Below are 25,256 nucleotides of genomic sequence, written 5' to 3' on the forward strand. Positions count from 1 at the left end.
TTCAGAACCTGATACTCAGGTGGCGCTGACATGACCACTTGGTCCCATGGTTCCTTGACGTCATCTGGATACTCAAGTGGCGCTGACATGACCACTTGGTCCCATGGTTCCTTGACGTCATCTGGATACTCAAGTGGCGCTGATATGACCACTTGGTCCCATGGTTCCTTGACGTCATCTGGATACTCAAGTGGCGCTGACATGACCACTTGGTCCCATGGTTCCTTGACGTCATCTGGCAATACTTGCTCAGAGAGCTTTCTTCCAGTCTGTAACTCGGAGTTCGTCCAAACCAAACATTCTTCACTTCTGAGGAGACCCGAAACATTATTCGAGAAAGTTTCGTTATGGTCAGAGAATTATCATGAAATAACTCCCTAAAAATCAGACAAAAAAATAATTGTTTATTTATAACTCTAGAAAAAAGATATATTATTATCTCACATTACCGCAGAAACTAGCATAACAGCGGGTTGTTAGTGACAGCGGGTTGTTAGTGTGGGTTCCTGTTTAATTTTAAAATGAATATAAAATCCTTTGATCTGCTTTGGTTCCTAATAATCATTAATCATTGATATTTAAATGGTTCTTCCAGCGGGCTATCACTCCAGATTTTCAGAACAGACAAGGATGGCCTCCGATGGACTATTCCTGAATCTGCCTCTGAACTTATGTGATATGTGAAGATATCTTATTAATAGAAATAAGATGCCAGATATATTAAGTAAATTACCAAAATGTGCTTGCAATAAATGAGAAAACTCAGATGTGCCTCTGTAAACACCTTTGGGGCGCAGTTCCTAGGCCTATTGTGTATCCATTTGCTCTTGCACTACCGGCAAAATCTAAATCTCTCCCCTCTCCACCTCTCAAAGGAGGTTCCTTGACGCTGGTGAGGGGCTCTTGATCTAAGGAATTGGATCTGTGCTCCAGTTCCCTGAACTAAGCCTGAATACCTTCCATCCCCCCTCCCACATGCGCTGTATAATCCTACGGGTTTAGCGGTTCCCCTTGATTATAATTATAATAATCTCCCTCTCTCCTTGCTCTCAGTCTCATCGTAAGGGGCAGAGTTGGTATATGCCTTCAAGGATGAATCTCAGCCAATACTTATATGTTCTGTCAAATAAACGAGTCGTGTTGCAGTGTTTCCTGGTCATGTATCAGCACACGTCAGTATTTAAATTCAACAATGCCTTAACATCCGTGCACGTCATTACATAACTTTCTTTCACCTTGTTTTTTTCCTTCTACTGCTGCTGCTCTCTCCGTACCAAGTACGAACTTGTGGTAGAGGCCCGGGCTGGGGAGGCTAAGAGTGAAGCCAGAGTCTTGGTACGAGTGTTGGACGAGAACGACCACGCCCCGACCTTCCCCAGGTCGTTGCACGAGACTCAAATCACAGAGGAGGACGACCGTCACCTACCCAAGACCATCCTGACGGTGAGGGCCAACCATGTGTTATATTCCTCTTGCCCAGAACAATGCATGCTCACTTCTCCTGTCCTAAAGTAAGTCACTAACACAGTTCGTCTATGAGACATGTCCAGTGCATTGTCATTGATGTTTCTCTGTAAATAACTTCAGCAGTGATTTTTTTTTTATTTAGGTGACAGCAACACCATTGATTATTAAGGCCCACTTACCACATTTTTTTCTAACAAACTTGATTAACAATAATATTCCCATAAACAGGTGTTATACCACCTTAAAAATATCACTACTACCATCTAAACTAGTATTGTCTTCACCATTTAAAGACATCACCAATATCATCTAAATAAATATTACCATTAGCATCACAGCTTAATCAGTAATAACATCACCTAAATATGTATGACTCACGAAATCGTAATGACACGATTGCAAACAAACCATACCACGGGTGGGGTTTGATCCCGCGGTCATAGAGTCTCAAAACTCCAGCCCGTCGCGTTAGCCACTAGACCAGCTACCCACAAGAAGATTCGTCCAACTAGGTATATTTCTACACCATACACCTTCCTATGTTGTAGAAACATACCTAGTTGGACGAATCTTCTTGTGGCTAGCTGGTCCAGTGGCTAACGCGACGGTCTGGAGTTATGAGACTCTCTGACCGCGGGATAAAACCCCACCCGTGGTATGGTTTACATAAGAACATAAGAACATAAGAACGAAGGAACACTGCAGAAGGCCTACTGGCCCATGCGAGGCAGGTCCAAGTCCCTACCGGCTTAAGCCAATGCACCCAACCTAGTCAGGTCAGGTCACATTGACTCAAGCTATATCCCTCCTGAATCTGAATTTTTCCAACTTAAAACCATTGCTGCGAGTCCTGTCTAGGCTAGATATTATCAGCACACTATTTACATCCCCTTTATTTATTCCTGTCTTCCACTTATAAACCTCAATCATATCCCCCCTAATTCTACGTCTTTCTAGAGAGTGCAGTTTCAGGGCCCTTAGTCTATCCTCATAGGGAAGGTTTCTGATACATGGGATCATCTTTGTCATCCTCCTTTGTACATTTTCCAGAGAATTTATATCCATTCTGTAATACGGTGACCAAAACTGTGCAGCATAATCTAAATGAGGCCTAACCAAGGATGTATAGAGTTGAAGAACAACCTGAGGACTCCTATTATTTATGCTTCTTGATATGAAGCCAAGGATTCTATTAGCTTTATTGCGAACACTTATGCACTGTTGTCTTGGTTTCAGATTACTGCTAACCAGAACTCCTAAATCTTTTTCGCAATCCGTAATATTAAGATCTACATTATTTAGTTTATATGTGGCATGGTTATTGTCCTGTCCAACATTTAGAACTTTGCATTTGTCTATATTAAACTGCATCTGCCACTTCTCCGACCACTGCATCAGTCTATTCAAATCTTCCTGGAGTGCTCGAATGTCCTCGTCAGAATGAATTCGACGGCCTATTTTGGTGTCATCGGCAAACTTGCCGATGTCGCTCTTTATGCCCTCATCTATGTCGTTTATGTAGATTGTGAACAGCAGGGGGCCCAACACTGACCCCTGTGGAACACCGCTCGTGACGCTTCCCCACTCTGATTTCTCCCCATTTATGCAAACTCTCTGCTGCCTATTTGTCAACCATGCCTCTATCCAGGAAAAAATTTCTCCTCCTATTCCATGTGCTTTAATTTTCCTCAATAGTCTCTGATGTGGGACCCTGTCAAAAGCCTTACTGAAGTCCATATACACAATATCATATTCGTTACCATGATCTACCTCCTCAAATACCTTAGTGAAAAAAGTTAATAAATTCGTAAGGCAGGAACGTCCCTTTGTAAAACCATGCTGAGATTCGTTGATTAATTTATGCTTTTCAAGGTGGCTACGAACTGCCTCGGCAATTATTGATTCCATAAATTTTCCCACTATGGAGGTTAGGCTTATTGGTCTATAGTTCGAAGCTAAGGACCTGTCACCTGTTTTGAAAATAGGTATCACATTTGCCATTTTCCACTTATCTGGCACCATGCCAGTTTGTAGTGATATGTTGAAAAGATTAGCCAAAGGTGTGCTAAGCTCCTCTTTACATTCCTTTAGAACCCTTGCATACAGTTCATCAGGGCCTGGGGATTTGTTAGGTTTTAATTTATCTATTTGCCTAAGGACCATGTCACTTGTGACCCTAATAGTGCACAGTTTATTATCGTCCTGTTCTACATAATTTATCATTACTGGAATATCACTGGTATCCACCTGTGTAAAAACTGAGAGGAAGTATGTGTTAAAAATTCTACACATTTCCTTATCACTGTCAGTGAGCTGACCCGAGGAACTTTTGAGTGGGCCTATCTTGTCCCTGATCTTACTTCTGTATACCTGAAAGAATCCTTTTGGGTTAGTCTTCGATTCTCTTGCAACTTTAACCTCATAATCTCTTTTTGCTTTTCTAATTCCCTTTTTTATTTCTCTCTTTAACTGAATATATCGATTTCTTAATTGCCCCTCTCCTCTTTTGATTTGCCTATATATGCCTCTCTTTTGACCAATCAGATATTTTAATCTATTGTTCATCCATTTAGGATCATTTTTGTTTGATCTGATTTCCCTATTTGGAACATAATTTGACTGAGCAGCTAGAACTATGCCCTGGAAAGCATCATATCGGCAACCATCACCACCTACCTGACCCCTAGTCAGGTCATTCCAGTTCAGCCCACCTAAGTAATTTTTCAGTCCTATGAAATCAGCCAAGCGAAAGTCAGGGACGGAGACTTGATTGCCATTATTAGGGGAATTCCATGATCTAAACATATATTTCTAACACTATCTCAACAGGTATTACCACCAACTAAACTGATCTATCCACAACCATTTAATTCAAGCACTACCAACACCATCGTCTAATGCTTATTATAAATTCCTTGGTTCGCAAAAATATTCAGATTAATATCGTGTCGATACTTTCACCTTAAGTCTGATATCTGCACCACATTACACTATAAATACTTAGTTAGGTTAGGATGGAATTTTGATGTGTCGACGGATGTGACAAGTAGCACTCAAGACTCACCCTGTGTGAGACAAGAAGCCTGTGTGAGACAAGAAGCCTGTGTGAGACAAGAAGCCTGTGTGAGACAAGAAGCCTGTGTGAGACAAGAAGCCTGTGTGAAACAAGAAGCCTGTGTGAGACAAGAAGCCTGTGTGAGACAAGAAGCCTGTGTGAGACAAGAAGCCTGTGTGAGACAAGAAGCCTGTGTGAGACAAGAAGCCTGTGTGAGACAAGAAGCCTGTGTGAGACAAGAAGCCTGTGTGAGACAAGAAGCCTGTGTGAGACAAGAAGCCTGTGTGAGACAAGAAGCCTGTGTGAGACAAGAAGCCTGTGTGAGTTAAGAAGCCTGTGTGAGACAAGAAGCCTGAGTGAGACAAGAAGCCTGTGTTAGAAAAGAAGCCTGTGTGAGACAAGAAGCCTGTGTGAGACAAGAAGCCTGTGTGAGACAAGAAGCCTGTGTGAGACAAGAAGCCTGTGTGAGACAAGAAGCCTGTGTGAGACAAGAAGCCTGTGTGAGTTAAGAAGCCTGTGTGAGACAAGAAGCCTGTGTGAGACAAGAAGCCTGTGTGAGTTAAGAAGCCTGTGTGAGACAAGAAGCCTGTGTGAGACAAGAAGCCTGTGTGAGTTAAGAAGCCTGTGTGAGACAAGAAGCCTGTGTGAGACAAGAAGCCTGTGTGAGACAAGAAGCCTGTGTGAGACAAGAAGCCTGTGTGAGACAACAAGCCTGTGTGAGACAACAAGCCTGTGTGAGACAACAAGCCTGTGTGAGAGAAAAAGCCTGTATGAGACAAGAAGCCTGTGTGAGACAAGAAGCCTGTGAGACAAGAAACCTATGTGAGACAAGAAGCCTGTGTGAGACAAGAAGCCTGTGTGAGACAAGAAGCCTGTGAGACAAGAAGCCTATGTGAGACAAGAAGCCTGTGTGAGACAAGAAGCCTGTGAGACAAGAAACCTATGTGAGACAAGAAGCCTGTGTGAGACAAGAAGCCTGTGTGAGACAAGAAGCCTGTGAGACAAGAAGCCTATGTGAGACAAGAAGCCTGTCTGAAACAAGAAGCCTGTGTGAGACAAGAAGCCTGTGTGAGACAAGAAGCCTGTGTGAGACAAGAAGCCTGTGTGAGACAAGAAGCCTATGAGACAAAAAGCCTATGTGAGACAAGAAGCCTGTGTGAAACAAGAAGCCTGTGTGAGACAAGAAGCCTGTGAGACAAGAAGCCTATGTGAGACAAGAAGCCTGTGTGAAACAAGAAGCCTGTGTGAGACAAGAAGCCTGTGTGAGACAAGAAGCCTGTGTGAGACAAGGTAGTCACTGGTGGACGTGACTTGTACAAAGTTCAGCCCCAGACACTAATGGCGCCAATAGCTGTTTCACAGATGTAAAATGCTGGAGGCGCAATTAATGTAGACTTTCTGTAGGGTGATGAAGACAACAGATGATCAGTTACTAAAGGCGAAGTGACCTGTTGAGTTCTGTTGAAGATGAGGTAAAGTTTCTGACCTGTGGCCTAGCTCCAGCTGCCCGCCTTGTCTCGGCAGTGTCAGGTGACCCAGGCTCATCAACAAAGCTTAAAGAGAGACAATAACAAAGAGATACAAAGCAGGACAAGCACTCACATGGTAGACAGAAGACATTTAAAAGAAATGGTGATGACTAAGATTACTTTAACAAAACTTAAGTCAAATCAGGTACGGTTATATTAACAAAAACACAACACACATAATATAACAATTAAACAAGACTGGAACTCAATAATTACAAACGTGATGGAAGCAGAAAGTCAAGTAACGCCAACCCTCCCCCCCCCCATGTTAACTCCCACCGGGTGGAGAAGAGGGATGGTACAAGTACGATACCTAACAAACATTTAACCAGTTAAATTACCGCTACCACTCATTCATGCTTCCACTCTTAGCTAATTAACTTTACCCCCTTCACAAATAACAATATATTTATTTATTTATTTTATTTTTCAACAAGTGGGCCGTCTCCCACCGAGGCAGGGCGACCCAAAAAGAAAAAAAATATTTAATATTTCCAATAAACGTCCGTAAATTTATTTACGCATACAACAGCTGATTTCCAGTATACTGAGAAGTACACATTAATTATTGTGTATATACACTCAGTTGACTCATAACAACGTGTTTTGTTAAATTAACATACAGTAAGTGACTATTAATACAACAATGTATAGCCATATTTGTTATGTTGACACTTGTTCAGCTGAGGTGTGAGCTGGTGTGGTTTGTTTACACAGGTGAGAGCCCGTGACGGTGATGGAGAGGAACACAGTCGTGTGAGGTACTCGCTCTCTGGTGATGGTGTCTTCCCTAACAGCAGTAGCAGCTTCGCTGTTGATCCTCTTACTGGTGCAGTACTTCTCTTACGGGTAAGATCAACACTTGAACCTTGGGTCCTTGTGTGTGGGTAGGTGTTATTTAGTCGTTATCATGTCCCCCGTATCCCTCCTGTCCTCCAGTGTCGTCCCTTGTCCCTCCTGTTCTCCAGTGTCGTCCCTTGTCCCTCCTGGCCTCCAGTGTTGTCCCTTGTCCCTCCTATCCTCCAGTGTTGTCCCTTGTCCCTCCTGTCCTCCAGTGTCGTCCCTTGTCCCTCCTGTCCTCCAGTGCCGTCCCTTGTCCCTCCTATCCTCCAGTGTCGTCCCTTGTCCCTCCTGTTCTCCAGTGTTGTCCCTTGTCCCTCCTGTCCTCCAGTGTCGTCAGGTTGAATTCTCTTAACTTTTTCTCATAGGACATATCCTTTACCTTCGGAACTTGTCCTGTTGCAAATTTTTGCACTTTCTCTAATTTTCTTACGTCACTGACAAGGTGTGGGTTTCATAATGATGCTAAATACTCCACTATGTGCCTGACGCACACTGTACAGTGTCGTGAATGACTCCTTGGATGTCGAAACGCTATTCTTAGGTTTGCCAGACTCCCATATGCTGCACTAGTTATTTGGTTGATGTGCGCCTCAGGGAATATGCTCGGTATGATTCTCACCCCAAGATCCTCTTCCTTCAGTGATTTCTGCAGTCTTTGAACCCCCAAGCCTGTACTCCGTCGGCGGTCTTCTTTGTCCTTCCAAATCCTCTTGACTTTGCATTTAATAGGGTTGAAATCCAGGAGGAAGGATCTGGATAGGTTGCAAGCTTGCAACCTATCCAGATCCTCGTCCACTTGTATTCTTTTCATTAGCTTCACATCGTCTGTAAACAGGGACACCTCCGAATCTATCCCTACCGTCATGTCATTCACATATACCAGAAACAGCACTGGTCTTAGTACTGACCCTTGTGGAACCCCACCCATCACAGGCGCCCACACCTCGTCACATACCATCACTCGTTGTTTCTTTCATGTCAGGAAACATCAGAATACAACATCAGAATACAACATCAGAATACAACATCAGAGTACAACATCAGGATACAACAGGCATTATCAGAAGAACTGCAAGAAACCCCTCTCACGGGCCCTAAGTATGCTATGGAGGAGGAGCTTAGACACAGGCGAGATTCCACAGTCACTAAAAACAACAGATATAGCCCCACTCCATAAAGGTGGCAGCAAAGCAGTACCTAGGAACTATAGACCAATAGCTTTAACGTCCCACATCATAAAAATCTTTGAAAGAGTTCTAAGAAGCAGGATTGCAAACCGCCTGGACTCCCAAAAATTGCACAACCCAGGGCAACGTGGTTTCAGAGCAGGTCGCTCCTGTCTATCGCAACTGCTAGACCACTACGATATAAGAACAAAAGAACACAAGAAATAAGGAACACTGCACCAGGCCTACTGACCCATGCGGAGCAGGTCCATGTCCCCCCCCCCGGATTAGCCCAATGACCCACCCAGTCTGGTCACCTCCACTCAAGGAAGGAGCATGGCACTAGACCCAGCAGCACAAGCTAGTCAGGTCCAACTCACACCCACCCACACCCACTCATGCATTTATCTAACCTATTTTTAAAACTACACAACGTTTTAGCTTCAATAACTGTACTCGGGAGTTTTTTCCACTCATCCACAAACAGAAGGATATAGGAAAGCACATCCAGTGCTTTCCTAAATCCTTCCTGAATCTGAATTTTTCCAACTTGCTGCGAGTCCTGTCTTGGCTGGAAATTTTCAGCACGTTATTTACACCCCCTTTATTTATTCCTGTTTTCCATTTATACACCTCGATCATATCCCCCCTAATTCTACGCCTTTCGAGAGAGTGCAGATTCAGGGTCCTCAGTCTATCCTCATAGGGAAGATTTCTGATACATGGGATCATCTTCGTCATCCTCCTCTGTACGTTTTCCAGAGCATTTATATTCATTCTGTAATACGGTGACCAGAACTGAGCAGCATAGTCTAAATGAGGCCTAACCAAGGATATATAGAGTTGAAGAACAACCTGAGGACTTCTATTATTTATACTTCTAGATATGAAGCCAAGAATTCTGTTAGCTTTATTGCGAACACTAATGCACTGTTGTCTTGGTTTTAGATTACTGCTAACCAGAACTCCTAAATCCTTTTCGCAATCAGTAGTATTAAGATCTACATTATTTAGTTTATATATCACATGGTAAGTTTTCTGTCCAACATTTAGAACTTTGCATTTGTCTATATTAAACTGCATCTGCCACTTCTCCGACCACTGCATCAGTCTATTCAAATCATCCTGGAGTGCTCTAGTGTCCTTATTAGAATGGATTGGACGGCCTATTTTGGTGTCATCAGCAAATTTGCTTATGTCGCTATTTATTCCCTCATCTATGTCGTTTATGTAAATTGTGAACAACAATGGGCCCAACACTGACCCCTGAAGAACACCGGTTGTGACGTGCCCTCATTCTGATTTCTCCCCATTTATGCAAACTCTCTGCTGCCTATTTGTCAGCCATGCTTCTACCCAGGAAAAACTTTCTCCTCCTATTCCGTGTGCTTTAAGTTTCCTCAATAGCCTCTGATGTGGAACTCTATCGAAAGCCTTATGGTCCTAGATGCACTGGAAAACAAACAGAATGCAGATGTAGTATACACAGACTTTGCAAAAGCCTTTGACAAGTGCGACCATGGTGTAATAGCACACAAATTGCGTGCTAAAGGGATAACCGGCAAAGTAGGCAGATGGATCTTCAACTTTCTAACCAATCGCACACAAAGAGTAGTGGTAAACAGAGTTAAATCAGATGCTGCCATAGTGAAGAGCTCTGTCCCACAAGGCACAGTACTCGCACCTATCCTGTTCCTTACTCTCATATCAGACATAGACAGAGATGTAAACCACAGCACTGTATCATCTTTTGCAGACGATACTAGGATCTGCATGAGAGTGTCATCCATTGAGGACACAACAAAGCTCCAAGAAGATATAAACTAAGTTTTCCAAGGGCAACACAGAACAATATGATGTTCAATGAAGACAAATTCCAACTACTCCGTTATGGAAAACTGGAGGAAATAATAACTATGACTGAGTATACTACAAACTCTAATCACACAATAGAGCGGAAAAGTAATGTGAAGGACCTGGGTGTGGTAATGTCCGAAGACCTCACCTTCAAGGACCACAATAATGCCACTATCACATCTGCGAGTAAACTGATAGGATGGATAATGAGAACATTCAAGACAAGAGATGCCAAGCCAATGATAATCCTTTTTAAATCACTTATTCTCTCTAGGCTGGAATACTGCTGTACATTAACATCCCCATTCAAGGCAGGTGAAATTACAGAACTAGAGAATGCACAGAGAACCTTTACTGCAAGTATAAGTTCCATCAAACACCTTAACTACTGGGAACGCCTGGAAGCACTTGACTTGTACTCACTGGAGCGCAGGCGAGAGAAATATATCATAATCTACACCTGGAAGATTCTGGAGGGACTGGTCCCTAATATGCACACAGCAATCACTCCATACGAAAGCAAAAGACTTGGCAGGCGATGCAACATACCCCCAGTGAAATGTAGGGGCGTCACTGGTACACTAAGAGAAAATCCAGTAAGTATCTGGGGCCCAAGACTGTTCAACAGCCTCCCACCAGCAATAAGGAGCATTACCGGTAGACCCCTGGCTGTCTTCAAGAGGGAGCTGGACAGATACCTAAAGACGGTGCCGGATCAGCCGGGCTGTGGTTCGTACGTTGGACTACGTGCGGCTAGCAGTAACAGCCTGGTTGATCAGGCCCTGATCCACCGGGAGGCCTGGTCATGGACCGGACCGCGGGGGCGTTGATACCCGGAATGCCTTCCAGGTAGACTCCAGGCAACATAAAATTGGCGCCTTTGGAGTTCTTACTCTTTGGAAATTTGTATAATCATTTCTGCCATGACTAAAGGATGTGTGAGCCACCGGGAAGGAACGAGAACTGAACACCAGTTCCATTGTCCTCTTCTGGCTTTTGCGACTTCACGAAGACGGCTTTTGCTCCTCCTTCTATCTCGCTGTTTTTGAGATGGTATTAACCAGTGTGGGTGCTAGTGTGTAGTGCATCTATTCTGTAGTGTGGCGTAGCCTGCTGTCTATGGAAGGCAATTCTATCTGGATGTCTTTGGCTGTCACTGGAGCTGCATTGTTGTGGCAGCTTCCATATTGCTGGGTATCCTATTATTGAAAGGTTTCTCTTTATGCCATGAGATCGTTCTCTTCTCTCTCTCTCTTTCTCTCTCTCTCTTTTACACAGGGTTTGACAAGGTTAAGGATCCCTAGCTTTGTTGACAATCTATTTACAGGTTAAGGATTCCTAACTTTATTGGCAAGCTAAGAGCTGTTACCTACATCAACTCATTTGAAAGCATTTTTATTGTTATGAGACATACAAGTAGGGAACTGGATGAAGCTGAAGCCATCTGTGGGCCAGCATTTTCATTTGATCAACTGACTTTATCTCGTTGACATCATTATGCTGTACGAATGTATTCCATACTCGAGTCATCCTGGGTATGTATGATCTCAGATGGAGTGATGTTCTGGAGAAGGGTACAGCCAGAGTGAAGTTGCTGCTTTCTGCCCGTCTTGTGGCATAAAAGCTTGTTTCACGCTGTCCTCGAAGTGGATCCAAGTGTGGTATTTTGACAATATTGGCCTTGTACATAACAGTAAGGCTACCCACATCCCTCCTATGTTGAAGGCTCTGCTGAAATGACAGATCTATCCAGGATGGGTCCAGGCGAGAGATGAGACGCCTTGCTCTGTTCTCTACTCTGTCAAGCAGTCGCAGATGAGAGGGGGGGGGCATGCAAACCAAGAAAGTGGAGCATACTCAAGGTGTGAGCGTACTTGTGCCTCGTACAGGATCTTGCAACCCCTACTGTCAAGCAGATGCGAGATACGGCGAAGTGCTGTAAGCTTCCTGGCTGCCTTGTTTGCAAGATTTACAACATGGTTCTTCATGGTTAGTTTGGAGTCAAATTTCACCCCAAGGATATCAACTTCTTCTCCAGGTGCCAACACCCTCCCATTCATCCTTACTACTGCACCAGCATTACCATCATGGTGCCTAGAGACGATCATCATTTGCGTTTTCTCAGGTGCAAATGTTACTTGTAATCTAATTCCCCAAGCTGATATAGCTCTCAGCTGGTGATTGATGTAGCTTAGAGTAGCTGGCATTTCTTCTCTTGGATAAGTGAATGTCAGTGTACAGTCGTCTGCATATGCATGTGATTCTGGGATGAGATGAAGAAGGTCGTTGAAGTAGACATTCCATAACAATGGACCCAGCACGCTTCCTTGTCGAACACTTGCCCCAATAGGATGTCTTGCTGATTCCGTTCCATTGAGAACTACACTTAGAGATCTACCATGAAGGTAATCACTGAGGAGACATAGCGTAGAGCCTGCAATTCCCAGTGCTTGAAGTTTTGCTAAGAGGCCCTGGTGCCACACCCGGTCGAAAGCGCCAGCAGTGTCCAGTGCTACCACACAGCTGACTTTGGATTCATCCAGTGACTGGTGCCACTTAGTGGAGAGGTTTAACAACAGATCAGCAGCAGAGTAACCTTTCCTGAAGCCATATTGACTATCACAAAGTAGTGAGTTGTAGTCAAAAAACTCTGTCATTTGTCTTGAGATTATTGTCTCAAGGATCTTACCAGTGATTGACGGGAGTGACACTGGTCTGTAGTTGCTGATTTCTGCTCTGCTCTTCTTTTTGTGAACAGGGACTGCATTTGCCTCTTTTCATAGAGAGGGCCATTTACATTGTACTAGGCAGTGCTGAAAGATGCGAGTTAGAGGTGCTGCTAGCTGGTCTGCACATCTTCTCAACAATCTTGGGCTCAACTTGTCTGGGCCCACAGCCTTTTCTTGATCAAGCGATTTAAGAAGGAAATGTACCTCCTCCTGCCTTATTGTCACCACTGACAGTTTTGACACAGTTCTTGCAGCTAGCCAAGGAGAGTCCCTTGCTGGATCAGGAACTTGCATTTTAGTAGCAAAGTGTTCAGCAAAGAGGTCCGCCTTCTCTTGACTACTAGTAGAGGTGGTCCCATCCTGTCGATTTAGAGGTGGAATGAGTTCATCAGGCAGATAACCTTGTCTGTCCTTGACCAGGGACCACCAGGTTTTGGAGTCTACCCTACCTGATGCTAGCTATCTTTTAGTGTCCACCTTCCATTTAGCAATGGTCCACTTTTGAACGTCACCCATATGCCTACAGGCTTGCGTGTGCAAGTTCCTGTTATAGGTGGTAGGATGTCTCTTATACCTTCGCCATGCTTTATACTTAGCAGTAGCAGCCTCTCTACAACGAAAGCCAAACCAAGGCTGATCTGTAGGCTTCGTCACATATTGCCGGTGAGGAATGTGTTCTTGTTGTAGATTAAGGATGTGTCCAGTGAAGGCTTTCACTTGGTTGTCAACATCCCCTTGGAGAAGAGCATTCCAATCGGTGGTGGCGAGCTCAGAGCAAAGGGCTGGCCAATTACCTCTCTCCCATAGCCAGGTTGTGCGTGTGGACTCCTCACCTCGTTCTGTTGGGATCTTAAGTGTCGTAAAAACAGCCTTGTGGTCAGACGATCCAACGTAGCCGAGGGGTTGACAAGTGACTACGCCTTCTGCCAGATCACTCACTACTGGGTCAAGGGAGGAGCCAGAGATATGAGTAGGGAAATCAACAAAGTTTCTCATGTCAAACACTGCAAGAAGGTCATCAAAGTCCCTCTGTATAAGGTGCTGGTTGAGGTCACCAACAATTATAATATGTTGACAGTTGTGTTGTAGCAGAAGGGAGTCAATATTTTCCATTAGGAAGTTGATGGGGTCTGCATGTTGCCACTGAGGTCTGTACATTGCACATGCTAGTACAGAGGTACTAGTGTTTATACAGAGCTTGAAGAACATCATTTCAAGATGTGTATGGGTGGCAACATCAATGTGCTGGGCAAGAACACTTTTAGAGAAGCAAACAGCAGCACCTCCTCCTTGCCCTTGCCTGTCTCTTCTCATCCATGAGGTGTACCTGGAGTTTACCTGGAGAGAGTTCCGGGGTCAACGGCCCCGCGGCCAGGTCTGTGACCAGGCCTCCTGGTGGATCAGAGCCTGATCAACCAGGCTGTTGCTGCTGGCTGCACGCAAACCAACGTACGAGCCACAGCCCGGAGGGTCAGGAACCGACTTTAGGTGCTTGTCCAGCGCCAGCTTGAAGACTGCCAGGGGTCTGATGGTAATCCCCCTTATGTATGCTGGGAGGCAGTTGAACAGTCTCGGGCCCCTGACACTTATTGTATGGTCTCTTAACGTGCTAGTGACACCCGTTTTTCATTGGGGGGATGTTGCATCGTCTGCCAAGTCTTTTGCTTTCGTAGTGAGTGATTTTCGTGTGCAAGTTCGGTACTAGTCCCTCTAGGATTTTCCAGGTGTATATAATCATGTATCTCTCCCGCCTGCGTTCCAGGGAATACAGGTTCAGGAACCTCAAGCGCTCCCAGTAATTGAGGTGTTTTATCTCCGTTATGCGCACCGTGAAGGTTCTCTGTACATTTTCTAGGTCAGCAATTTCACCTGCCTTGAAAGGTGCTGTTAGTGTGCAGCAATATTCCAGCCTAGATAGAACAAGTGACCTGAAGAGTGTCATCAAGGGCTTGGCCTCCCTAGTTTTGAAGGTTCTCATTATTCATCCTGTCATTTTTCTAGCAGATGCGATTGATACAATGTTATGGTCCTTGAAGGTGAGATCCTCCGACATGATCACTCCCAGGTCTTTGACGTTGGTGTTTCGCTCTATTTTGTGGCCAGAATTTGTTTTGTACTCTGATGAAGATTTAATTTCCTCGTGTTTACCATATGTGAGTAATTGAAATTTCTCATCGTTGAACTTCATATTGTTTTCTGCAGCCCACTGAAAGATTTGGTTGATGTCCGCCTGGAGCCTTGCAGTGTCTGCAATGGAAGACACTGTCATGCAGATTCGGGTGTCATCTGCAAAGGAAGACACGGTGCTGTGGCTGACATCCTTGTCTATGTCGGATATGAGGATGAGGAACAAGATGGGAGCGAGTACTGTGCCTTGTGGAACAGAGCTTTTCACCGTAGCTGCCTCGGACTTTACTCTGTTGACGACTACTCTCTGTGTTCTGTTAGTGAGGAAATTATAGATCCATCGACCGACTTTTCCTGTTATTCCTTTAGCACGCATTTTGTGCGCTATTACGCCATGGTCACACTTGTCGAAGACTTTTGCAAAGTCTGTATATATTACATCTGCATTCTTTTTATCTTCTAGTGCATTTAGGACCTTGTCGTAGTGATCCAATAGTTGAGACAGACAGGAGCGACCTGTTCTAAACCCATGTTGCCCTGGGTTGTGTAACTGATGGGTTTCTAGATGGGTGGTGATCTTGCTTCTTAGGACCCTTTCAAAGATTTTTATGATATGGGATGTTAGTGCTATCGGTCTGTAGTTCTTTGCTGTTGCTTTACTGCCCCCTTTGTGGAGTGGGGCTATGTCTGTTGTTTTTAGTAACTGTGGGACGACCCCCGTGTCCATGCTCCCTTTCCATAGGATGGAAAAGGCTCGTGATAGGGGCTTCTTGCAGTTCTTGATGAACACGGAGTTCCATGAGTCTGGCCCTGGGGCAGAGTGCATGGGCATGTCATTTATCGCCTGTTCGAAGTCATTTGGCGTCAGGATAACATCGGATAGGCTTGTGTTAACCAAATTTTGTGGCTCTCTCATAAAAAATTCATTTTGATCTTCGACTCTCAGTCTGGTTAGCGACTTGCTAAAAACTGAGTCATATTGGGACTTGAATAGCTCACTCATTTCTTTGCTGTCATCTGTGTAGGACCCATCTTGTTTAAGTAGGAGCCCAATACTGGATGTTGTTCTCGACTTTGATTTGGCATAGGAGAAGAAATACTTTGGGTTTCTTTCGATTTCATTTATGGCTTTTAGTTCTTCCCGCGATTCCTGACTCCTATAAGATTCCTTTAGCTTGAGTTCGATGCTTGCTATTTCTCTGACCAGTGTCTCCCTACGCATTTCAGATATATTGACCTCTTTTAGCCGCTCTGTTATTCTTTTCCGTCGCCTGTAAAGGGAGCGCCTGTCTCTTTCTATTTTACATCTACTCCTCCTTTTTCTTAGAGGAATAAGCCTTGTGCATACATCGAGTGCCACCAAGTTAATCTGTTCTAGCAATTCTTGCAAAATTTTCTGGAGTCCTGTCATCCAAAAATGTTTCACCAACAGCTATCATGTCGAGACGTCGAGTGTTCACAAAACTACGTGTGAGCTCTCCAACATTAGTAATGAAACCTCTAATGTTGGCCGACAGGATGCTGATAGACTGGCTCCTCATGATGAAGTGGTCAGCTTGAGGTGGTGGGTGTGTAGGGAATGTAAGGTGCCTGTCCTTGAGAGAGGTAGGGTACTGAGGCAGCTGCAGAGATGTAGGTCTGTGGTCTTGTATAAAGCACAATACCACCTGCTGGGCTATGATAGTCGCTAAGTGGGTGACGTGTGAGAGTGTTCACCAATTCAGAGATCCTGCTGGTTTGTTCTGAGAACAGGTCTCTAAACAGGTGGCCCTGTCTGTCAAGCTCATTTTTCTTCCGACACTGGTCCTCCTGATGTCCTTTCTTGTAGCAGTAATTACACCTGGTATCTCGCAGGAAGTTGTTGGCAGTGTGCCCCTTCCGGTGACAGCGAGAGCACAGCCTAGGTGCCTGGGAGGGTGGACTAGGATTTGTTGCACCTCTCTCTCTCTCTCTCTCTCTCTCTCTCTCTCTCTCTCTCTCTCTCTCACTCTCTCTCTCTCTCTCTCTCTCTCTCTCTCTCTCTCTCTCTCTCTCTCTCTGTCTCTCTCTCTCTCTCTATCTCTCTCTCTCTCTCTCTCTCTCTCTCTCTCCCTCTCTCTCTCTCTCTCTCTCTCTCTCTCTCTCTCTCTCTCTCTCTCTCTCTCTCTCTCTCTCTCTCTCTCCACTTCCTTCCTTCCATATTATGCACTTAACATAAATCCACTATCTCACTTCACTATTTACTAATTTTACATACTACACCAACTATTTCTCCCTTAATATAACACATCATCTACTCCCCCTCACTACACATCAGGTTATCTACTTCTCCACGTTCTACAGCACAACTACTACCTCTTCCCTCTCTACCTGCCGAATAAACTACCTTGTGTGTGCACTTGGGCAACAGTGTCAGTGATGTAGCAGCCAAGTTCAACCATCGTTCTAAGCAAACTTCTTGTGAGTGATCTTCCACGTTTTGACGTGGGACGTTGTCTTGGATTACCACCTCAGTGGATGTCGGGTTCTCTCCGTCCTCCATAGATGGTGCTGGTGGTGCATCTTTGTGTCTGGCTGTAGTGCTGATTATTGCGATGAAAAATCAGGTATTTATCGCATTTTCCGGCATATAAGACGCATGAGTGTCGGCTGCTTGCTGACACGATGTTTCCAAAGAGTTATAACGTAACGTTAGTGAGCAACTGCTTAAGCGTAGAGCAGAGCCTACTCTTAACACTGACCTTGATCATATAAGGCGTAGGGTGATTTTCCAAGTCCGTTATGGGAAAAATATCGCGTCTTATATGCCGGAAAATGCGGAGCATATAAATGAAAACGTGAGAGAGAGGTGGGCAAGTAGCTGAGAGTGGGGTGGGCTAGTAGGTGAGAGTGGAGTGAGCTAGTAGGTGAGACTTCGGTGGGTCAGTAGATGAGAGTAGGGTGGGCAGTAGGTGAGAGTGGGGTGGGTCAGTAGGTGAGAGTAGGGTGGGCCAGTAAGTGAGATTGCGGTGGGCCAGTAGGTGAAAGTGGGGTGGGCCAGTAGGTGAGAGTGGGATTGGACAGTAGGTGAGAGTGCGGATGGCCAGTTGGTGAGAGTGGGGTGGGCCAGTAGGTGAGAGTGTTGTGGGCCAGTAGTTGAGAGTGGGGTGGGCCAGTAGGTGAGAGTGCGGTGCGCCAGTTGGTGAGAGTGGGGTGGGCCAGTAGGTGAGAGTGGGGTGGACCAGTAGGTGAGAGTGGGGTGGGCCAGTAGGTGAGAGTGGGGTGGGATAGTAGGTGAGAGTGGTGTGGGCCAGTAGGTAAGAGTGGGGTGGGCCAGTAGGTGAGAGTGAGGTGGGCCAGTAGGTGAGAGTGGGGTGGACCAGTAGGTGAGAATGGGGAGGGCCAGGCGGTGAGAGTGGGGTGGGTCAATAGGTGAGAGTGGGGTGGGCCAGTTGGTAAGAGTGGGGTGGGCCAGTAGGTGAAAGTGCGGTGGGCCAGTAAGTGAGAGTGGGGTGGGCCAGTAGGCGAGAGTGCGGTGGGCCAGTAAGTGAGAGTGGGGTGGGTCATTTGGGGAGTGTGGGGTGGGCCAGTAGGTAAGAGTGGGGTGGGCCAGTAGGTGAAAGTAAGGTGGGCCAGTAGGTGAGAGTGCGGTGGGCCAGTTGGTGAGAGTGGGTGGGCCAGTAGGTGAGAGTGGGGGTGGGCCAGTAGGTGAGAGTGTGGTGGGAAAGTAGTTGAGAGTGGGGTGGGCCAGTAGGTGAGAGTGCGGTGGGCCAGTAAGTGAGAGTGAGGTGGGCCAGTAGGTGAGAGGGGGGGGACCAGTAGGTGAGAATGGGGAGGGCCAGTAGGTGAGAGTGGGGTGGGTCAATAGGTGAGAGAGGGGTGGGCCAGTAGGTAAGAGTGGGGTGGGCCTGTAGGTGAAAGTGGGGTGGGTCAGTAGGTGAGAGTGGGGTTGGCCAGTAGGTGAGAGTGCGGATGGCCAGTTGGTGAGAGTGGGGTTGGCCAGTAGGTGAGAGTGGGGTGGGCCAGTAGGTGAGAGTGGAGTGGGCAAGTAGATGAGAGTGGGGTGGGCCAATAGGTGAGAGTGGGGAGGGCCAGTAGGTGAGAGTGCGGTGGGCCAGTAAGTGAGAGTGGGGTGGGCCAGTAGGTGAGAGTGGGGTGGGCCAGTAGGTGAGAGTGGGGTGGGCCAGTAGGTGAGAGTGAGGTGGGCCAGTAGGTGAGACTGAGGTGGGCCAGTAGGTGAGAGTGGGGTGGACCAGTAGGTGAGAATGGGGTGGGCCAGTATGTGAGAGTGAGGTGGGTCAATAGGTGAGAGTGGGGTGGGCCAGGAGGTAAGAGTGGGGTGGGCCAGTAGGTAAGAGAGGGGTGGGCCAGTAAGTGAGAGTGGGGTGGGCCAGTAGGTGAGAGTGCGGTGGGCCAGTTGGTGAGAGTGTGGTGGACCAGTTGGTGAGAGTGGGGTGGGCCAGTTGGTGAGAGTGGGGTGGGCCAGTAGGTGAGAGTGGGGTGGGCCAGTAGGTGAGAGTGGGGTGGGCCAGTAGGTGAGAGTGGGGTTGGTGAGTAGGTGAGAGTGGGGTGGGCCAGTAAGTAGAGGAGTGGGGTGGGTCGAAGGTGAGAGTGGGGTGGGCCAGTAGGTAAGAGTGGGGTGGGCCAGTAGATAAGAGTGGGGTGGGCCATTAAGTGAGAGTGGGGTGGGCCAGTAGGTGACAGTGCGGTGGGCCAGTTGGTGAGACTGTGGTGGGCCAGTAGGTCAGAGTGGGGTGGGCCAGTAGGTGAGAGTGGGGTTGGCCAGTAGGTGAGAGTGCGGATGGCCAGTTGGTGAGAGTGGGGTGGGCCAGTAGGTGAGAGTGTTGTGGGCCAGTAGTTGAGAGTGGGGTGGGCCAGTAGGTGAGAGTGCGGTGCGCCAGTTGGTGAGAGTGGGGTGGGCCAGTAGGTGAGAGTGGGGTGGACCAGTTAGTGAGAGTAGGGTGGGCCAGTAAGTGAGATTGCGGTGGGCCAGTAAGCGAGAGTAGGGTGGGCCAGTAAGTGAGAGTGGGGTGGGCCAGTAGGTGAGAGTGGGGTGGGCCAGTAGGTGAAAGTGGGGTGGGCCAGTAGGTGAGAGTGGGGTTGGCCAGTAGGTGAGAGTGCGGATGGCCAGTTGGTGAGAGTGGGGTGGGCCAGTAGGTGAGAGTGTTGTGGGCCAGTAGTTGAGAGTGGGGTGGGCCAGTAGGTGAGAGTGCGGTGCGCCAGTTGGTGAGAGTGGGGTGGGCCAGTAGGTGAGAGTGGGGAGGACCAGTAGGTGAGAGTGGGGTGGGCCAGTAGGTGAGAGTGGGGTGGGCCAGTAGGTGAGAGTGGTGTGGGCCAGTAGGTGAGAGTGAGGTGGGCCAGTAGGTGAGAGTGAGGTGGGCCAGTAGGTGAGAGTGGGGTGGACCAGTAGGTGAGAATGGGGAGGGCCAGTAGGTGAGAGTGGGGTGGGTCATTAGGTGAGAGTGGGGTGGGCCAGTAGGTAAGAGTGGGGTGGGCCAGTAGGTGAAAGTAAGGTGGGCCAGTAGGTGAGAGTGGGGTTGGCCAGTAGGTGAGAGTGCGGATGGCCAGTTGGTGAGAGTGGGGTGGGCCAGTAGGTGAGAGTGTTGTGGGCCAGTAGTTGAGAGTGGGGTGGGCCAGTAGGTGAGAGTGCGGTGGGCCAGTTGGTGAGAGTGGGGTGGGCCAGTAGGTGAGAGTGGGGTGGACCAGTAGGTGAGAGTGGGGTGGGCCAGTAGGTGAGAGTGGGGTGGGCCAGTAGGTGAGAGTGGGGTGGGCCAGTAAGTGAGAGTGAGGTGGGCAAGTATGTGAGAGTTGGGTGGGCCAGTAGGTGAGAGTTGTGTGGGCCAGTAGGTGAGAATGGGGAGGGCCAGTAGGTGAGAGTGGGGTGGGTCAATAGGTGAGAGTGGGGTGGGCCAGTAGGTAAGAGTGGGGTGGGCCTGTAGGTGAAAGTGGGGTGGGCCAGTAGGTGAGAGTGGGGTTGGCCAGTAGGTGAGAGTGCGGATGGCCAGTTGGTGAGAGTGGGGTGGGCCAGTAGGTGAGAGTGAGGTGGGCCAGTAGTTTAGAGTGGGGTGGGCCAGTAGGTGAGAGTGCGGTGCGCCAGTTGGTGAGATTGGGGTGGGCCAGTAGGTGAGAGTGGGGTGGACCAGTACGTGAGAGTGGGGTGGGCCAGTAGGTGAGAGTGGGGTGGGCCAGTAGGTGAGAGTGGTGTGGGCCAGTAGGTGAGAGTGAGGTGGGCCAGTAGGTGAGAGTGAGGTGGGCCAGTAGGTGAGAGTGGGGTGGACCAGTAGGTGAGAATGGGGTGGGCCAGTAGGTGAGAGTGGGGTGGGTCAATAGGTGAGTGTGGGGTGGGCCAGTAGGTAAGAGAGGGGTGGGCCAGTAAGTGAGAGTGGGGTGGGCCAGTAGGTGATAGTGCGGTGGGCCAGTTGGTGAGAGTGTGGTGGACCAGTGGGTCAGAGTGGGGTGGGCCAGTTGGTGAGAGTGGGGTGGGCCAGTAGGTGAGAGTGGGATGGGCCAGAAGGTGAGAGTGGGGTGGGCCAATAGGTGAGAGTGGGGTTGGTCAGTAGGTGAGAGTGGGGTGGGCCAGTAACTAAGAGTGGGGTGGGTCGAAGGTGACAGTGGGGTGGGCCAGTAGGTAAGAGTGGGGTGGCCCAGTAGGTAAGAGTGGGGTGGGCCAGTAAGTGAGAGTGGGGTGGGCGAGTAGGTGATAGTGCGGTGGGCCAGTTGGTGAGACTGTGGTGGGCCAGTAGGTCAGAGTGGGGTGGGCCAGTAGGTGAGAGTGGGGTGGGCCAGTAGGTGAGAGTGGGGTGTGCCAGTAGGTGAGAGTGAGGTGGGCCAGTAGGTGAGAGTGAGGTGGGCAAGTAGGTGAGAGTAGGGTGGACCAGTGCGTGAGAGTGGGGTGGGCCAATAGGTGAGAGTGGGGTTGGTCAGTAGGTGAGAGTGTTGTGGGCCAGTAGTTGAGAGTGGGGTGGGCCAGTAGGTGAGAGTGCGGTGCGCCAGTTGGTGAGAGTGGGGTGGGCCAGTAGGTGAGAGTGGGGTGGGCCAGTAGGTGAGAGTGGGGTGGGCCAGTAGGTGAGAGTGGGGTGGGCCAGTAGGTGAGAGTGGTGTGGGCCAGTAGGTGAGAGTGAGGTGGGCCAGTAGATGAGAGTGAGGTGGGCCAGTAGGTGAGAGGGGGGGGACCAGTAGGTGAGAATGGGGAGGGCCAGTTGGTGAGTGTGGGGTGGGTCAATAGGTGAGAGTGGGGTGGGCCAGTAGGTAAGAGTGGGGTGGGCCTGTAGGTGAAAGTGGGGTGGGTCAGTAGGTGAGAGTGGGGTTGGCCAGTAGGTGAGAGTGCGGATGGCCAGTTGGTGAGAGTGGGGTGGGCCAGTAGGTGAGAGTGTTGTGGGCCAGTAGTTTAGAGTGGGGTGGGCCAGTAGGTGAGAGTGCGGTGCGCCAGTTGGTGAGATTGGGGTGGGCCAGTAGGTGAGAGTGGGGTGGGCCAGTAAGTGAGAGTGGGGTGGGCCAGTAGGTGAGAGTGGGGTGGGCCAGTAGGTGAGAGTGGGGTGGGCCAGTAGGTGAGAGTGGGGTGGGCCAGTAGGTGAGAGTGCGGTGGGCCAGTAAGTGAGAGTGGGGTGGACCAGTAAGTGAGAGTAGGGTGGGCCAGTAAGTGAGAGTGGGGTGGGTCAATAGGTGAGTGTGGGGTGGGCCAGTAGGTTAGAGAGGGGTGGGACAGTAGGTGAGAGTGGGGTGGGCCAGTAGGTGATAGTGCGGTGGGCCAGTTGGTGAGAGTGTGGTGGACAAGTGGGTCAGAGTGGGGTGGGCCAATAGGTGAGAGTGGGGTTGGTCAGTAGGTGAGAGTGGGGTGGGCCAGTTGGTGAGAATGTGGTGGGCCAGTAGATGAGTGTGGGGTGGGCCAGTAGGTGAGAGTGGGGTGGGCCAGTAGGTGAGAGTGCGGTGGGCCAGTAAGTGAGAGTGGGGTGGGCCAGTAAGTGAGAGTGGGGTGGACCAGTAAGTGAGAGTAGGGTGGGCCAGTAAGTGAGAGTGCGGTGGGCCAGTTGGTGAGAGTGGGTGGGCCAGTAGGTGAGTGTGGTGGGAAAGTACTTGAGAGTGATGGGGTCTTCCTCAGGGTTGTTGTTGATGGCTATGGTGTCCCTGGTTGGATGCTTGTCTCTTAGTGCTTGGGCTGTGGTCTCATCTTTGGGGGCTACAGTGTCGTCACTTGTAATTATTCGGATTGCTCCCACTGTGTTACCTTCTTCAATTTTTTTGCTAACCTGTGCGCAAATTTTCTCGTTTTCAGCGGGACTTTTCTTGGGTCTACCTTTGTGATTCCTGCGATGATGGGGCAGAGGGACGCAATAATCCGTTCTTGGGTAGTTGCGCACTGCCTTGATAACTGACGTGGTTAGCAGTTTGCCTCGTCTCTCAGGAACTGCAAGACAGACATTGCCGAACAGGAGCAGGTTGCGCCATGCTTGGATGGTGCCTTGGGCTTCTAAGTTGGTGGAACCTCCATTCACGTGCTTAAGAAGGTCTGTGAATTTCCCTGCTGCATATGGGCGAGCCGCTTTAGGGATGTGGGATACGGTACTGTTAGCAGTGGATTTGAATGCCAACAGAAGGTTATCGCAAGTGAGGAGGTTGCCATTGGAATTGTCATCTGCCTGTGGAGGCTTTGGGTTGCTCTCTGCTGGGGGCATATGTGATCCCGCACACCCATTGTGTGCACGAATGCGACTATCCCTGTTGCGTGCTCGAAACTCTCCGCACACCTGACATGTGCCTCTTTCATTGTTGGGTGCACTGTTTCTCTGGCTTTGTGGCTGGCTGGCTTCATCATCTGCCATACCTCAAACTGTGTGGTAAGCCCAGGCTGAAGGGAAAATGGCGCAGGGCACATACTACCGCATGTAGTTCATGGTATATATATATATATTAGATTTCAAGAATGCGTTCAATCTCCTGAAAAGAGACGTGGTATTAGCAGCAGTACAAGAACATTTCCCTGGTCTCTTCCCTTTTGTTTCAGCTGGGTATAGCAAGGAATCAATGCTTCTCTTTGGAGAGCATGAAATCACATCATCAGAGGGTGTCCAACAAGGAGATCCTCTTGCACCATTTCTCTTCTGTATTGCAGTTAGGGAAATCACAGTCAGACTGACCAGCGAGCTAAACATCTGGTTCCTAGATGATGGCACACTAGCAGGTACAAAGGAGTCCCTCCTACATGACCTTACACAGGTAATGACACGGGGACAGGAAATGGGTCTCATCCTGAATCCATCCAAATGTGAAATCATCTCAGTCAGTCAACAAGTGATAAATGCAGTGAGATCAAAACTACCAGGAGCAGCAGTCATTGCCCCCACAAATAGTGTCTTGCTAGGAGCACCTCTGGGAAGCAATGCCATTGACACAATTCTCAGGAAGAAATTGGAAGAGTTAAGGAGAATGGAACAACGAATAGGCAATCTGGACACCCACGATGCCTTGTACCTTCTCACAAAGTGCTTGAGTCTGCCCAGGTTGACATATTTCCTAAGATGTGCACCTTCATATGATAACCCTATACTGCACGAATATGACAGTATTCTGAGGCAGATTTTTACGAAAGTACTTAACCTTACTCTAGAAGACGGGCAGTGGAACCAAGCTACACTTCCAGTCAGACTAGGAGGCATTGGTGTCCGCAAGTCATCACAGATTGCGTTACCTGCTTTTCTGTCCTCGTGTATTGCATCCTGAGGGCTTGTAGCAGCGATTCTCCCTGAACATCTTAGGGACAAGATTGGAGCCCAGGACCAAAAATTCATTGACGGAGCAATGATCTGGGATAATCTAACGGGCTCAGAAACCAGACCTGCTCCCCCCAACAACTACAAACAATCGCACTGGGATGGTCCAATAGTGGAAAATATAGCCTCAACGATGCTTCAGAGTGTGTCAGGGAAGGATAGAGCCCGCCTGCTGGCAGTGAGAGCCCCTCATGCTGGGGACTTTCTGTTGGCTGTTCCCAACTCCAGCCTTGGCACACGCCTCGACCCACAGACCATCCGCATCGGTGTTGCCCTTCGACTTGCCGCCCCTATTCTCGCCGAACACAGGTGTATTTGTGGCAGTGAAGCAGCAGACCGATTCGGGTACCATGGTCTTGTGTGCCGTAAATCCGAGGGAAAGATTGCAAGACATGAGGAGGTTAATAACATTATCAAGAGGAGCCTCACAACAGCTGGATGCCCAGCAGTAAGGGAGCCACCCCAACTATGCAGATCTGATGGCAGCCAGAAGCGTCCAGATGGTATCACCCTTCAAGCCTGGACAGATGGGAAGCAGGTGGTGTGGGACTATACATGTGCATCTACCTTGGCTGATACCTATCTCCAATACACCAGGGAGGAAGGAGGGGCAGCTGCCAGCTTTAGGGAGTCCCAAAAGTCTAGAAAATATGGAGAACTTGCCCATCATTATATGTTTGTTCCCATAGGCTCAGAGACCCTTGGCTCATGGGGAAAGAGTGCATCTAATTTCCTTAAGGAGCTGGGAAAAAGACTCA

At 48.4% G+C, this 25,256-nt stretch overlaps 1 protein-coding gene across 1 annotated transcript in view; it reads left to right on the forward strand.

Moving 5' to 3' along the window:
* Positions 1-201: 201 nt before the first annotated feature.
* LOC128700571 (putative neural-cadherin 2) overlaps positions 202-25,256 on the forward strand; it is a 271,817-nt gene continuing 246,762 nt past the window's right edge. Inside the window, exons 1-3 of the mRNA XM_070098997.1 lie at positions 202-267; positions 1,279-1,443; positions 6,769-6,900. Coding sequence (XP_069955098.1) covers positions 202-267; positions 1,279-1,443; positions 6,769-6,900 — 363 coding nt within the window. The remainder of the gene's footprint in view (positions 268-1,278; positions 1,444-6,768; positions 6,901-25,256) is intronic.

The sequence above is a fragment of the Cherax quadricarinatus genome, chromosome 65, assembly GCF_038502225.1.
Source record: "Cherax quadricarinatus isolate ZL_2023a chromosome 65, ASM3850222v1, whole genome shotgun sequence".
NCBI lineage: Eukaryota > Metazoa > Arthropoda > Malacostraca > Decapoda > Parastacidae > Cherax > Cherax quadricarinatus.